We start from the raw sequence: 16002 nt of genomic DNA, 5'->3' as shown, positions 1-16002 counted from the left end.
ACTTCGCCGCTGGGTAGGGAGTTATTGAGTATGCAGCGTTCAGTGATTGAGAGCACTTCTTCTGTCTATACTGACGTAGAGATGTTATCTGAATTCCGCCCTTGTGGCTGGGAGCTCGCGTTTCATGTCTGTAGAACACAGAGAGGAAAAGGCAGTAGTAGATCATACTAGTCTGAGGACCATCTTCAGCCGTCCTAATGTTTGAAAGAGTTTTCTTATTTTATGGCTGGAGTTCTTTCATCGTCGCAGACACGTATGAGAACCATCACTCCGACGCACCAGACGCAGTACATGCGGTGATATTGCTAACTGCTTTGGCTTCTTAGGGCTATAAAGCTAAACAGCTGTAATCACGTAACTTTTATTTCCACTGAGGTTGCACACCACTGTAGATCATCTTTGAAAGTAGGTAGTGTCTTCTAAGAGTTTGGTACACAGATGATGTCAGTCATCTTGCATTATTTACATTAGATCGCGTAGCCATAAAAAGGGGCAGATTTGGGCAATTGATTACTAATATTAGTTAGGAAATTCATTTATGTCTCTTTATGTCCACTGGACATTAATATATAAACATTTGTAATATATCAAGGGATTTTAATCTACACTAAATGTATAAGCAGAAACAGCATTAATCATTTTGTAGTTACTAGTTACCTTAATCATTCATTTATGTTTATGTTGTAATTTCTATGTTAAAAAGCAAGAAGGAGGAGATAATATCACCACAAAGAGATCCTAAGATCTGCTTCAGGGGGTAGTCAGACAGGGCCAAATCTTCATTTTCGCGTTCAGTATTTTCCGTTGCGCACATTCATTTTACACCCGCCTGGAGTAGCATCTTTGAGACCTGCACTCTTAAGTCTCATGTGATTCTCCAGAAGGTCTAGCTTCTGTGTCCTTCTGTCCAAACTGTCATCCGTGTTATTCTTGCAATAAAGTCTGCAAGAAACATATGCTGATTAAAGTAGATGTACGTGGACTTCTTTGTAGCACCTGACTGACTTTTCAGACTGCTGATTTTCTGATAGTCTTTCACTAAACTATTTCTCAGATTTTTCCATTTCTTTTGCAGTGACAGACATAAAAAGAAATGTGTTTCGTGTTTTAGGTACTTGGCTTCTGGACGCTCTTTTGCTGACATTCATTACGCCTATAGCCTGGTAAGAACTACAGTCAGCGAAATGGTGCAGCATGTTTGTCGAGCGATATGGATCAAGATGAAAACAGAATGCCTTCCCCAGGCGACGACAGAATTCTGGTTAGATTTAGCTGAAAAATTTGATTCCGCAGCAGATTTTCCTCATGTTATAATAAGAGCTATAGACGGGAAACACATCCGTTTAATAAAACCAAGCAACTCAGTATCGCTTCATTACAAGTATGAACCTTTTTTCTCAATATTTCTAATGGCACTTCGTAACAGCAATTATAAATTCATATATGTTGATGTTGAGGCATACGGAAAATGTACTGATACGTCGGTTTTCAAAGATACATTCTTGTACAAAAATCTAAAGGATGGAAATTTAGGGACACTTAACGATGAGGAAGTAGAAGGTATTCAAGGCAAATTCAATACTTTATTGTTGATGAGGAGGAATTCAGTCTATCACAACATGTTTCACTACCATATGCAGGAAATAATTTAAGTAAAAGTAAAAAACTATTTAATTATAGGCTCAACAGAGCACGTAGATATATTGAATCCACTTCTGGAATTTTTGACTAATAAATGGCGGATATTGCATTGAGCTCTAAAAGTTAACATAAACTTGCCAAAAAAACATTATTAAAGCTAGTTGTATACTTCACAACTTTACACGTGAAGTATACAGTGTTAATTTCGAGCAAACAAGAAAGTTTAGAGGATATCGAGAAAGGAACAGCTCAGAGAGGAAATCGATCAGTAATTCACAACGGAGATGTACTAGCAAATTACTTTGTAACAGTCAATCCACTGCGATGGCAAGACCGATTCGCTTAACATCTGATGCACCAATTCAAATACATGTAAAAATGTAATGCTATTATAAAAATAAAGGCCGATCAACTAACCTAGCTTTTTTCTTTTCATCTTGCGACAGTTCTTTTCCTCCAAGTACAAGGTCTGTTCGAAAAGTTCGGGACATTTGTAATTTCGCGGCAGTAGTGTGTTGGAGCGAAATGCGGTTGGCATACTTGCATATACCTGTGTTTAATATGTAACTGGCGGAAGTTTCATGTTGTATGTCTGTTAGTTATTGTTCAATGTTGTATTGAGTTTAACGTTGTGTCATACAGCTCGCGAATTTCGAGATGGCAGAGTTAAAGGAGCAACGCGTCTCCATTACATTTTGCGTGCAACTCAGGAAAACCTTTAGACACACGCCAAATGATGAAGGAAGCCTACGGTGACGAGTGCTTAAGCCGCACTTGGTGTTTTACGAATGGTTCACACGCTTTAAAAATGGCCGGACGGAAGTTAAAGACGACCTTCGTTCAAGATGCCCTTCGACGTTTATCGACGACGCTCAGGTTAGGAATTTCAGTGAAATCGTGTGTGCCAATCGAAGACTGTCTGCCCGAGACACTGCAGAAGAAGGCAACATATCAGTTGGATCATGTCATCAAATCTTGACATAGCAACTTGGAATGCATCATGTTGCCACCAAGTTGCTCACACGACTCGTGAGTCAAGACCAGAAAGAACTTCGCCCCACAATCTGTGACGAGCTTTTGGATCGCGCAAATGAGAACGAGAAGTTCTGTAAGAGAATCTCTCCAGACCTGGACCCTGCGAACTTTTTTTATTTTATTTCCAAAGCTGAAAACTCCGTTGAAAGGACGAAGGTTTGCAATGATAGATGAGATAAAAGAAAGTTTGCAGACGGAGCTCCGCACGATCCAGCAAGAGGCTTAGCAAGACTGCTTCCGTAAGTGGAAACAGGCTTGGGAGCGGTGTATCAATTGTGGAGGAGAGTATTATGAAAGAGATTAAGCACAATAAGTGAAAGGTAAGCGTAGAAAAATTTTGTTTGAGAAGTTCCGGAATTTTTTGAACAGAAATTATATGTGTACTATCTCTTCCCACAATACTTTAAAATTTTGTCACTGTGTTCGTTGACATTCATATTCCAGATGGCGTAAAGATTTTCTATTTCGAAAATAAGCTTATCTTTGTCGAAATCCATCGTGGCAGAAGTCAGGCATGAAACGAGGCATCATGTGTTGCCTACTGTGCAAGTTTGCCGAGGTTAAGAACCGCGCCACCGCGTGACCAAGCGCTAGTAGAAATTGGCCGTCACTTACCCGCCAACCGTCGCGATACGCAGTTAGTGCCTTTTTGTCCTAAGGCAACCATCGTTGCGCCTTCCCTTGACACGCCAACAGGGAAAATGTACTGACTTAAACACCCAATAACAGCAGTGAACACAGGAGTAGCAGAGTAGAAATATCTCTAAGTCGGCATTCGGATGAGCAGAACTAATTTTAGAGGTTGAAGACTTTTGTCTGTGTTTGCCTTAACAATAACGTGTGTTCTTGGGTGGGGTCCGCCTTCAGCAAAACACACACACACACACACAGCCGGCCGAAGTGGCCGTGCGGTTAAAGGCGCTGCAGTCTGGAACCGCAAGACCGCTACGGTCGCAGGTTCGAATCCTGCCTCGGGCATGGATGTTTGTGATGTCCTTAGGTTAGTTAGGTTTAACTAGTTCTAAGTTCTAGGGGACTAATGACCTCGGCAGTTGAGTCCCATAGTGCTCAGAGCCATTTGAACCATTTGAACCACACACACACACACACACACACACACATCCATTTACATAGATACACAAACACACAAATGCATCTATTTGCGTTATGTTTCACTTACGTAAGTGAAACATAATACACACACACACACACACACACACACAACCTTTCACATGGAATTATTAATTTCACTTACGAAAGTAGATGCGCGCGCGCACACACACACACACACACACACACACACACACACACACACACGCGCGCGCGCGCGCGCGCGCGCGCGCACGCACACCCACAACCTTTCACATGAAATTATTAATTTCAGGCATAGTCATAACAGTTTAGAAATCGTAATATTGCGTAAATATTTTGCCTACATTGAGTTGTATATGGTTGCAGATGACAAATTGTAAAAAAAAAAACAGACACTGTAAAAACGTAATACGGTAGGAAAACCACACCATGTGGTAAGAAGGCATGAATACGTAATTTATGTGCTCTTCAAAAATCAGTAAAGAACATTCCTTATGTTTAACAGCCATAAAATAAAAAAACCCACTGATGATGCTGCAACTGCAGTGAATCATGTCTGGGGCTAAAAACAAAATTGTGTTCTGCTAAAGGCGGACCCCACCCTGGAACATATATTATAGAACAAATTTTGTGCTGACACCATACAGTGGAAACGTGGAACCACTGGCTCTAGCCCCCAATAATATCTGCCGTACCAGAGCAAGAAAAACTGTATCTTTGCCAGATCAGTTCTCTGTAGTACGCGCTCTATGCTGCATGCATTGTGTATACACTGCGAGTATAAAGTATTCATAGTAAGTGACGGGAATGCGAGTGATTATTTGCTGTCGTAATTAACAAGCCCGCTCCCCACTACCTACAATACATTTCCTGCCTGGTCACGTGATCTCAGGATGCCTAGTTTCATAAAATTTACATTAAAAAAAGATGGTTGATATCCCCAAATTACATCTACATCTACATTGATACTCTGCAAATCACATTTAAGTGCCTGGCAGAGGGTTCATCGAACCACCGTCACAATTATCTATTATTGCAATCTCATATAGCGCACGGAAAGAATGAACAACTATATCTTTCCGTACGAGCTCTGATTTCCCTTATTTTATCTTTGTGATCGTTCCTCCCTATGTAAGTCGGTGTCAACAAAATATTTTCGCATTCTGAGGAGAAAGTTGGTGATCGGAATTTCGTGAGAAGATTCCGCCGCAACGAAAAACGCCTTTCTTTTAATGATGTCCATCCCAAATCCTGTATCATTTCTATGACACTCTCTCCCATGTTTCGCGATAATACAAAACGTGCTGCCTTTCTTTGAACTTTTTCGATGTACTCCATCAGTCCTATCTCGTAAGGATCCCACACCACGCAACAGTATTCTAAAAGAGGACGGACAAGCGTAGTGTAGGCAGTCTCCTTAGTAGGTCTGTTACATTTTCTAAGTGTCCTGCCAATGAAACGCAGCCTTCGGTTAGCCTTCCCAACAACATTATCTATATGTTCCTTCCAATTTAAATTGTTCGTAATTGTAATACCTAAGTATTTATTCCCCCCCCCCCCCATGAACCATGGACCTTGCTGTTGGTGGGGAGGCTTGCGTGCCTCAGCGATACAGATAGCCGTACCGTAGGTACAACCACAACGGAGGGGTATCTGTTGAGAGGCCAGACAAACGTGTGGTTCCTGAAGAGGGGCAGCAGCCTTTTCAGTAGTTGCATCGGCGAACCTCAAAGTTTTTATTTCTTCTCCATGGATTTTAATACCTACTCCGAATTTTTCTTTTGTTTCCTCTACTGCTTGCTCAATATACAGATTGAATAACATCGGGGAGAGGCTACAACCCTGTCTCACTCCTTTCCCAACCACTGCTTCCCTTTCATGCCCCTCGACTCTTATAACTGCCATCTGGTTTCTGTACAAATTGTAAATAGCCTTTCGCTCCCTGTATTTTACCCCTGCCACCTTCAGAATTTGAAAGAGAGTATTCCAGTTAACATTGTCAAAAGCTTTCTCTAAGTCTACAAATGCTAGAAACGTGGGTTTGCCTTTTCTTAATCTTTCTTCTAAGATAAGTCGTAAGGTTAGTATTGCCTCACGTGTTCCAACATTTCTACGGAATCCTAACTGATCTTCGCCGAGGTCCGCTTCTACCAGTTTTTCCATTCGTCTGTAAAGAATTCGCGTTAGTATTTTGCAGCCATGACTTATTAAACTGATAGTTCGGTAATTTTCACATCTGTCAACACCTGCTTTCTTTGGGATTGGAATTATTATATTCTTCTTGAAGTCTGAGGGTATTTCGCCTGTCTCATACATCTTGCTTACCAGAGGGTAGAGTTTTGTCAGGACTGGCTCTCCCAAGGCCGTCAGTAGTTCTAATGGAATGTTGTCTACTCCTGGGGCCTTGTTTCGACTCAGGTCTTTCAGTGCTCTGTCAAACTCTTCACGCAGTATCTTATCTCCCATTTCGTCTTCATCTACATCCTCTTCCATTTCCATAATATTGTCCTCAAGTACATCGCCCTTGTATAAACCCTCTATATACTCCTTCCACCTTTCTGCCTTCCCTTCTTTGCTTAGAACTGGGTTTCCATCTGAGCTCTTGATATTCATACAAGTGGTTCTCTTCTCTCCAAAGGTCTCTTTAATTTTCCTGTAGGCAGTATCTATCTTACCCCTAGTGAGACAAGCCTCTACATCCTTACATTTGTCCTCTAGCAATACGTGCTTAGCCATTTTGCACTTCCTGTCGATCTCAGTTTTGAGACGTTTGTATTCCTTTTTGCCTGCTTCATTTACTGCATTTTTATATTTTCTCCTTTCATCAACTAAATTCAATATTTCTTCTGTTACCCAAGGATTTCTATTAGCCCTCGTCTTTTTACCTACTTGATCGTCTGCTGCCTTCACTACATCATCCCTCAGAGCTACCCATTCTTCTTCTACTGTATTTCTTTCCCCCATTCCTGTCAATTCTTCCATTATGCTCTCCCTGAAACTATGTACAACCTCTGGTTCTTTCAGTTTATCCAGGTCCCATCTCCTTAAATTCCCACCTTTTTGCAGTTTCTTCAGTTTCAATCTGCAGTTCATAACCAATAGATTGTGGTCAGAGTCCACATCTGCCCCTGGAAATGTCTTACAATTTAAAACCTGGTTCCTAAATCTCTGTCTTACCATTATATAATCTATCTGATACCTTTTAGTATCTCCAGGATTCTTCCAGGTATACAACCTTCTTTTATGATTCTTGAACCAAGTGTTAGCTATGATTAAGTCATGCTCTGTGCAAAATTCTACAAGGCGGCTTCCTCTTTCATTTCTTCCCCTCAATCCATATTCACATACTATGTTTCCTTCTCTCCCTTTTCCTACTGACGAATTCCAGTCACCCATGACTATTAAATTTTCGTCTCCCTTCACTACCTGAATAATTTCTTTTATCTCGTCATACATTTCATCAATTTCTTCATCATCTGCAGAGCTAGTTGGCATATAAACTTGTACTACTGTAGTAGGCATGAGCTTCGTGTCTATCGTGGCCACAATAATGCGTTCTCTATGCTGTTCGTAGTAGCTAACCCGCACTCCTATTTTTTTATTCATTATTAAACCTACTCCTGCATTACCCCTATTTGATTTTGTATTTATAACCCTGTATTCACCTGATCAAAAGTCTTGTTCCTCCTGCCACCGAACTTCACCAATTCCCACTATATCTAACTTTAACCTACCCATTTCCCTTTTTAAATTTTCTAACCTACCTGCCCGATTAAGGGATCTGACATTCCAAGCTCCGATCCGTAGAACGCCAGTTTTCTTTCTCCTGATAACGACGTCCTCTTGAGTAGTCCCCGCCCGGAGATCCGAATGGGGGACTATTATACCTCCGGATTATTTTACCCAAGAGGACGCCATCATCATTTATACAGTAAAGCTGCATGTCCTCGGGAAAAATTACGGCCGTAGTTTCCCCTTGCTTTCAGCCGTTCGCAGTACCAGCACAGCAAGGCCGTTGTTTAAAATAAAAGAGGTAAGAGATTGTGACGAAGACGAGAGTAGTAAACGAGTTTACGTATCTTTTGTAGTTAAATAAAGTCATAAAATAGAACAAGATGCTTGATAATCCAGCGTAAACTATTAATTGCTATTTAATTTAAACCTGGATTCGCTCAGATAACAGTGTGATTACGAAGTGTTTACGATATATCGTGACAAACACTGATAAGTTCCGCTTAGCGACGACAGGCATGCATGAATATATGTTATAATTTTGTGTTATATATTTTATCTGAGTAAATGTACTGAAAATATTTATTTGTATTTGTTTAATGACCCACGATCGAACTCGGCAAGGCGTTAAGAGTGCCGTTCTGAAGACGCGACAGCAGGTGTACCGGGCGCTATTTGGGCCCAACCGGTGGTCAGAGGGCGGCAGACGTCCTAGAAGTCATTGCCGAGACTGACTAGCTAATAAATGAACATAAAATTGTATTCACTTCCGTATTTGATGTCCAATTGTAAACATTAAAACGTTGTGATGTACCAGTTTAAACTGTTCTAAAGCGCAGACTAGGATCGGAAGTGTAGAATATCTCTGACAGTTAATATTGTGAAGATTCAGAATGATTATTTTTCATTTCAGCATTCAAAGCGTAATGAACTCTCATGAAGCTTTATGAACTGTTAATGCTTTTTTCGCCAGTTTGATAGTGATTTAATGGTTGGAGGAAACGCAATGAACGCTATTACTACGATTGTGAATCCAGAGTATATAAGTTGTGCCGAGTGAACCGAATAAAATTGTTGAACGACGTTTACGATCTAACTGTGGTTTTTGCTACATTGCTGGAGTCTTGCAAGTCAGTTACAATTAATATTTTAGTGGTATTTCAACAAGCATTATTCCGAATAGCAATTGCGATTATAGCTGACTTGAATATGAACATTTAAACTTTACTGACGAGGTGCAGTTTGTTATGTAATTTGAAGTGAGTTACGTAAACCCTTGCGTACTCGAGAAAAGGAGTACTGGTGAATACTGCCGTTACAAAAGTGCATGAAAGGGGACCCTGACACCAGAGATTATCGTGTAGCTGGAACGATGTACGGCGTCTTCGTTTGTTCACAATATCACGGACTTTCCTCACTAATGCAATTCAACATTCTATGTCCAAATTATCCAGCCATCTACACTTTGTTAGCCAAAAGGTCGGCTGCAGAAGAAACGTATTTAAATAGAAGATTTAACTTACATGTATATAATTGTAGGTTTGTCTGAGTCCGGATTACACTACGATTTGCACCTGCGGCGTGACGACATACGGTCACAACAGAAGCTATACGAGAAGTAAAAGTCCTCATCCGTTAATTAATTCGCCACAGGCTGCCTGGGACAGCGGAACAACCACTACTGGTTGTCGGGTGTGTTGTTTTTAATATTATGTTGTATTCCGTTGTGTACATCAAGTGGTGTGCTTTAATTGTGTGTACATGTGCAGTTCATTAAACTGTATGATTTGTAGGCACATATACGAATAGTTACACATCAAATGACGCAACATACACTAAAGTGACAACACAACTGATCACGGGCAAATTACACAGTTTTTTTTATGGAAATATTATTTGAAGGTTTAATGTTTGCAATAAGAGACACATTAAGAGCAGTGTGAAGCACCATACCTACTAGACAGTCTGTTAAAAAAACATCTCAGGTTCTTTTTGCAATGCAAATTAATACTACTTTAATGTCGTGGGTTCGCGTAGAGAACTATTATTCTGTGGCGTATTTATCACGGATAATTTCGGAGTAATTTCTGTGAATTCACTTAGCTGGGATGAAAGACAACCGTTATGCGTCAACCACAAGAATTTAATGAAAACTAGTATTAATTTGCAGACACATTAAAATGACACTGAAATTATATACTATAAATAAAGTGCAAACTTGTAAGTTACTGCAGCGGCTCTGTCCGTTTGATACTGACAATATTCAAATAACACGTGGCGGCCGTGCAAATGGCCGACAACAATCATTCATAAGCTAGCGCTGTATTGCGCCTTCTGATATTCTGAAAAAATACGTTATTAGTTTCCTTACACATAGGGATGGTAATGATAGATAAATAAAGGTTTTAAGAGCAAATAAACACATATATTTAATCAAAATACAACGTAAGTACACTCACAATGTCTGTCACGACAATACTCATCCAAGGTCAGGACCAGAGAGAGTAATTACATACAATCATTAGACTATTTCACAGTTATTAATATTTTAAACATACAACAAAGAATAACACACGGAATAAACCGATGTTGTTTTTAAATACAACTACGTTGACTGATAAATGTTTTTTCTGTCATTTTTACGTATGTCTTTCAAGAATCATAAAAGTCTTAATTCATAGCACAATTCGAAATTCCATATCAATATTTATTGTCGGCAACCAGTACACGGGTCGTATGGTGGGCGACAGTCAAATTGGTATCCCACTGCTGTCTGGGGCATCTCCAGACACGGCTTCGGGGTGAAATCTCATTGACTGGAGTAGACCTGTCTTCAGTGATGAAACCCACTTGGAAATCAGCCCCGATGACAAGCGAAGACGTGTCTGGAGATGCCACAGACAGCAGTAGGATGCCAACTTGTCTCCCGCCAAACGGCCTTACAACCCGAAGGGACTATCTGGTGCTGTTTCATTTCATAATTTCATAGGAGGTCACCCTTGGTTGTCATCCGTGGCAACCTTACAGCACAGCAATACATCGACGATATCTACACCCCGTTTTGTTGCTCTTCACTCGACGATCTAACGCGCCAGTTGGACACAATTTGGCACGACACCGCTCAAGAGGACAGCAAACAACTCTATCAGTCAATGCTAAGCTGAATAATTGCTTGTTTAAGGGCCAATGGTGGACCAGCGCGTTATTGACTAGCTCAATTTGTGAAGCTCTTTCTCTTGAATAAATCACTCAATTTTTTCTGAAACTTTAATCATTTATATGTCTGTATGTGTACATAATATCTACCAATTTCCGTCGCATTCGGATAATTCCTTCGCGGTGTGTCTTTTATTTTGTCATAGAGTGTATATGAATGACCTATTGGAAAACGTAGGAAGTTCCATCAGGCATTTCGCTGATACCGCTGTTGTACACAGAGAAGTCGCAATGCTAGCAAATTGTAGCGAAATGCAAGAAGACCAACAGAAGATCGATACTTGTGTGAGGGTTGGCAGTTGACCCCCAACATTACCAAATGTAGCGTATTACGCATTAATAAGCAGAAAGAGGCATTATTGTATGATCACACATTTGCGGAACAGCCGCTGGAAGCAGTACACCCACAAAATATCTATTGAGTGTGTGTACAGAGTGATTTAAAGTGGAACGGCCACATGAAACTAATCTGACGTAAGGGAAATGTCAGACATCCATTGGAAGAATCCGGAGGAAATGTAATCCATCAAGAAAGGAGATAGCTTATGAAACCCTCGTTCGACCGGTGCTTGACTATTGCTCATCAGCATGGGATCCGTACCAGGTAGAGGAAAAGGAAGAAAGAAGATCCAAAGAAGAGTAGCCAGCACGTTTCGTTTCAGCTGCATTTAGCAAGTGTGAAAGCTTCACAGAGATGCTTAAAAACATGCAGACGCTGCAAGAGAGGTGTCGTGCAACATAGGCTGGCTTACTGTTAAAGTTCCGAGAGCGTACGTTGCTAGAAGAATCAACCAATACGAGGTGCATTCAAGTTCTAAGGCCTCCGATCTTTTTTCTCCGGACTAGAAAGATATAGAAACATGCGCATTGTTTTAAAATGAGGCCGCATTCATTGTCAATACGTGCCAGAGATGGCAGCACCGTACGGCAGATGGAATTTTACGCCAGCGGCGAGAATGAGAACTGTTTTAAATACTTAAAATGGCGACGTTTTCCTTACTTGAACAGCGTGCGATCATTCGTTTTCTGAATTTGCGTGGTGTGAAACCAATTGAAATTCATAGACAGTTGAAGGAGACATGTGGTGATGGAGTTATGGATGTGTCGAAAGTGCGTTTGTGGGTGAGACAGTTTAATGAAGGCAGAACATCATGTGACAACAAACCGAAACAACCTCGGGCTCGCACAAGCCGGTCTGACGACATGATCGAGAAAGTGGAGAGAATTGTTTTGGGGGATCGCCGAATGACTGTTGAACAGATCGCCTCCAGAGTTGGCATTTCTGTGGGATCTGTGCACACAATCCTGCATGACGACCTGAAAATGCGAAAAGTGTCATCCAGGTGGGTGCCACGAATGCTGATGGATGACCACACGGCTGCCCGTGTGGCATGTTGCCAAGCAATGTTGACGCGCAACGACAGCATGAATGGGACTTTCTTTTCGTCAGTTGTGACAATGGATGAGACGTGGATGCCATTTTTCAATCCAGAAACGAAGCGCCAGTCAGTTCAATGGAAGCACACAGATTCACCGCCACCAAAAAAATTTCGGCTAACCGCCAGTGCTGCAAAAATGATGGTGTCCATGTTCTGGGACAGCGAGGGCGTAATCCTTACCCATTGCGTTCCAAAGGGCACTACGGTAACAGGTGCATCCTACGAAAATGTTTTGAAGAACAAATTCCTTCCTTCACTGCAACAAAAACGTCCGGGAAGGGCTGCGCATGTGCTGTTTCACCAAGACAACGCACCCGCACATCGAGCTAACGTTACACAACAGTTTCTTCATGATAACAACTTTGAAGAAATTCCTCATGCTCCCTACTCACCTGACCTGGCTCCTAGTGACTTTTGGCTTTTTCCAACAATGAAAGTCACGCTCCGTGGCCGCACATCACCAGCCGTGCTGCTATTGCCTCAGCGATTTTCCAGTGGTCAAAACATACTCCTAAAGAAGCCTTCGCCGCTGCCATGGAATCCTGGCGTCAGCGTTGTGAAAAATGTGTACGTCTGCAGGGCGATTACGTCGAGAAGTAACGCCAGTTTCATCGATTTCGGGTGAGTAGTTAATTAGAAAAAAAATCGGAGGCCTTAGAACTTGAATGCACCTCGTATATTGTTTCTTATAACATATACCTATCTCTCGGAGAAACCATTAAGGTAGAATTAGAACGATTTGAGCTCACGTGGGGGCTTACCAGGCTTTCTAGAACAGCAAAAAGAAGGAAATGGCAATGCTACACAAAGAACCATCCGCCACACACCTTAAGGTGGCTTGCAGAGTGTAGATATAGATGCAGATGTAATTGGATATAGAATAAAGATTGGGAATGGTGAGAAAAGCGTTTCCAAAAACCAGAAATTTGTTAACACACAGTGGCAATAGCCGTTCCCGTCAGGTCACTGAAGTTAGGCGCTGTCTGGGTTGGCTAGCACTCGGATGGTGATCATGCCGGTCTGCCGAGCACTGTTGCCAAGCTGGATGCACTTAGTCCTTTCGAGGCCAATTGAGGATTTGCCTGAATCAGAAGTAGCGGCCGGGAGAGCGGTGTGTTGACCACATGCACCCCCTCCTCCCCCCCCCCCCCCAAATCACACACACAAACACACACACATCCCCAACCAGTGGTACCTATCGGATGAGGATGACACGGCGATCGGTCGGTGCCGTTGAGCCTTACGAGGCGTGTTTGGACAGAGAGTACGGAGTATATAAAAATGAGTGTTAGGAAATCTTTTTTCAAAATATTTGTATAGAGTATCACCTTGTACAGAAGTAAATAGTTCAGCCAAGAAGAGAAAGGAAGCTTTTGATATGTTCTGCTACAAAATAATGCTGAAGATTAGATGGGTAGGGAGGATAACTAATGAGCAGTTACTGAATCGAATTGGAGACAAAAAAAAAAAAAAAGAAAAAATTATGGTACTATTTTACTATAAGGAAGAATCACTTGATCAGGCCACATTCTGAGGCATGAAGGAATCGATAGTTCAGTGAGGGACATGTGAGTGGTAAACATGTAGAGGGAGACCAAGGCTCTATTTAATATATTGAATACCAGTCGTTCCTGCCTGAAACCACGATTTTATTAATTTTGTTTCACATGAAACCACCGATGCTATTGAGAGCGAAAGCCGTCTAGTGCTACACTGAGACACTCCCACTAATGTAGTACACTGTAGCAGTCGCTTAGTAGTGTTCGAAGAACCAGTCAGCGCGGGTATTGTGCTACGTAATTGTAGGAGATTGTCACATGTACTTTTTTTTTTAAGCGATCATATTCAGGAGATCATTAACAGTGAAAGAAGTGTATCTAAAGGAATTGTGCGTAAATTTGAGTTATTCGGGAGATCGTTCAGTGAAAGTAAGTTTATCTAAAGGCACTGTAACGTAAATTTGAGTTTGTACTGCTGCTTTTATAAGTGCTTTCGAAATGAAACCACTGTGGTAGCGTGTACTTTTGATATAAATTTGTTAAATTTTAGACCGATTTTTGCTTTTTATATAGGACTATAATTTGTTTTAGCCATTATGAGTTCATGGAAGTGCGAGATGTGGGACTGTGTCTAGGAAAAATACGTAATTGGTTTCAACTGTATCTCATGAAATGAAAACTGCATGTCTCAGAGGTTCCGAAGTGAAACCATCTCCTTAAAATAATTGTTTGTTTCTGTTTTGCCGCTTTGTTCTTGTATTCGTCGCTTGCTACTTTGATAAAGGCCAGTTTAGTGAACAGCTGTAATAATCATGTTTTTATTTTGATGGGACTCAAAGGGTTAAGTAAACAGGTGCAGGTGGAAGTAGTTTCCAAAACGTTGCACAGGTTAGAGTGATGTGGAGAGCTGGACTGAACCAGTCTCCTGACTGAAGACCACAAAAACATCGGCAGTAATCACTGCATAACGAAACCCAGCTTACGATAATGAACAGGAGTACAGTGCACACTCATTAGAAAATCCTGAAATCCAAGATGTAACGATAACGCGACAAGTGTCTCCCTTATTGCGTAACACGCAGAGTGCAAATTGTATTTCGCAGACGTGATTATCTCTGAGCCGTCAAGGAGGCGTTCTTTATAGTACTGGAGGAACGGAGATTCACGATTGCGACCGACTAGTGCCGAACCTGCTAGCCGCCGTGGACGTAATTGAGAGACGTCAGTTGTGATAAAGAGCGCAGGGAGGTGTCGTCGCCGGTTTATATTGGCATTCAGACAGCGCAACACAGCCATGGCTACGAATGGCGCGGCCTCGGGACACGAAAAGTCTGTGTTAGACCCGGGTCAAACTGCGCCCCCGGTGGAACTCGTGAAAATGAGGATAGACTACATGCAGGACACCAACGAGAACAAAGTCGATCTCGGTGCGGGAGGTAAGACAGATGAGTCATGCAAATTAAAGGTGCTAAGGCCCGTTACGTGATTCAAGGAAGCGTGCATGCGACAGACTGACAAACACGCACACACAAAAAACACACACACTAAGGCAAAAAACGACGCACTACGAAGGAATTATCCGAATCGGTAGATGTGATGTACAAGTACACACAAAAAAAATTATTACAATTTCAAAAAACTTCGATGATTTCTTCAAGAGAAAGAGCGTCAGAAACTACTTTATTACAAGATTACAAGTTCATCAGTCATGAGTGGACAGACTGCGTCAAGATTACTTATCCACATATGAGTTATTTACAATTTTTCATATCTATGAAGAAAAATATTCATAATATACGAGGGTTGGAACTTTAGTAGTGGCAACTATTTATTTACAGCTCCTTCAAAATAGATACTTATTTTAAAGTTTTAATGACCTTCAAAGTAGTCACCAGCATTGTGTATAACCCGTTGCCAGCGATGTGGAAGAAGTCTAAGGATACTCTTAACAGTGCCAGTTGTGTTGACAGTTCGAGTAGGGCGGTCTATTGCCCGACGAATTTGTACCAGTTCTGAAGCGAATGCCGTGAAGTGTTCCCTTCAGTTTAGAAATCGAGTTGAATCACGAGGGCTTAATTCAGGGGAGTGCAGAAGGTGGTATAGTACTTCGCAGCCCCATCACTCAAAAAATCAGTAACAGCTTGCACTGTACGTGCTTGAGCATTGTCCTGCAAAATGATGGTCAGGTCACGCAGAAAGTGTCATCACTTCTGTTTCTAAGCTGGTCGTGGGTTTTGTTCGAAAAATGAACAGCACAGAGACAGATATGCTGACACTTTCTGCAGGACCTGACCATCATTTTTGTGGACAATGCTCAAGCACGTATAGTGCAAGCTGTTACTGATTTG

At 41.5% G+C, this 16002-nt stretch overlaps 1 protein-coding gene across 1 annotated transcript in view; it reads left to right on the top strand.

Annotated features, from left to right (window-relative positions):
- Positions 1-14890: 14890 nt before the first annotated feature.
- LOC126253325 (aspartate aminotransferase, cytoplasmic-like) overlaps positions 14891-16002 on the top strand; it is an 83048-nt gene continuing 81936 nt past the window's right edge. Inside the window, exon 1 of the mRNA XM_049954588.1 lies at positions 14891-15090. Coding sequence (XP_049810545.1) covers positions 14949-15090 — 142 coding nt within the window. The 5' untranslated portion in view covers positions 14891-14948. The remainder of the gene's footprint in view (positions 15091-16002) is intronic.

This window comes from Schistocerca nitens, chromosome 4 (assembly GCF_023898315.1).
Source record: "Schistocerca nitens isolate TAMUIC-IGC-003100 chromosome 4, iqSchNite1.1, whole genome shotgun sequence".
NCBI classification, from domain to species: Eukaryota; Metazoa; Arthropoda; class Insecta; order Orthoptera; family Acrididae; genus Schistocerca; species Schistocerca nitens.
Note: the sequence above shows the minus strand (reverse complement) of the source record. Positions and strands in the feature narration are given on the sequence as shown.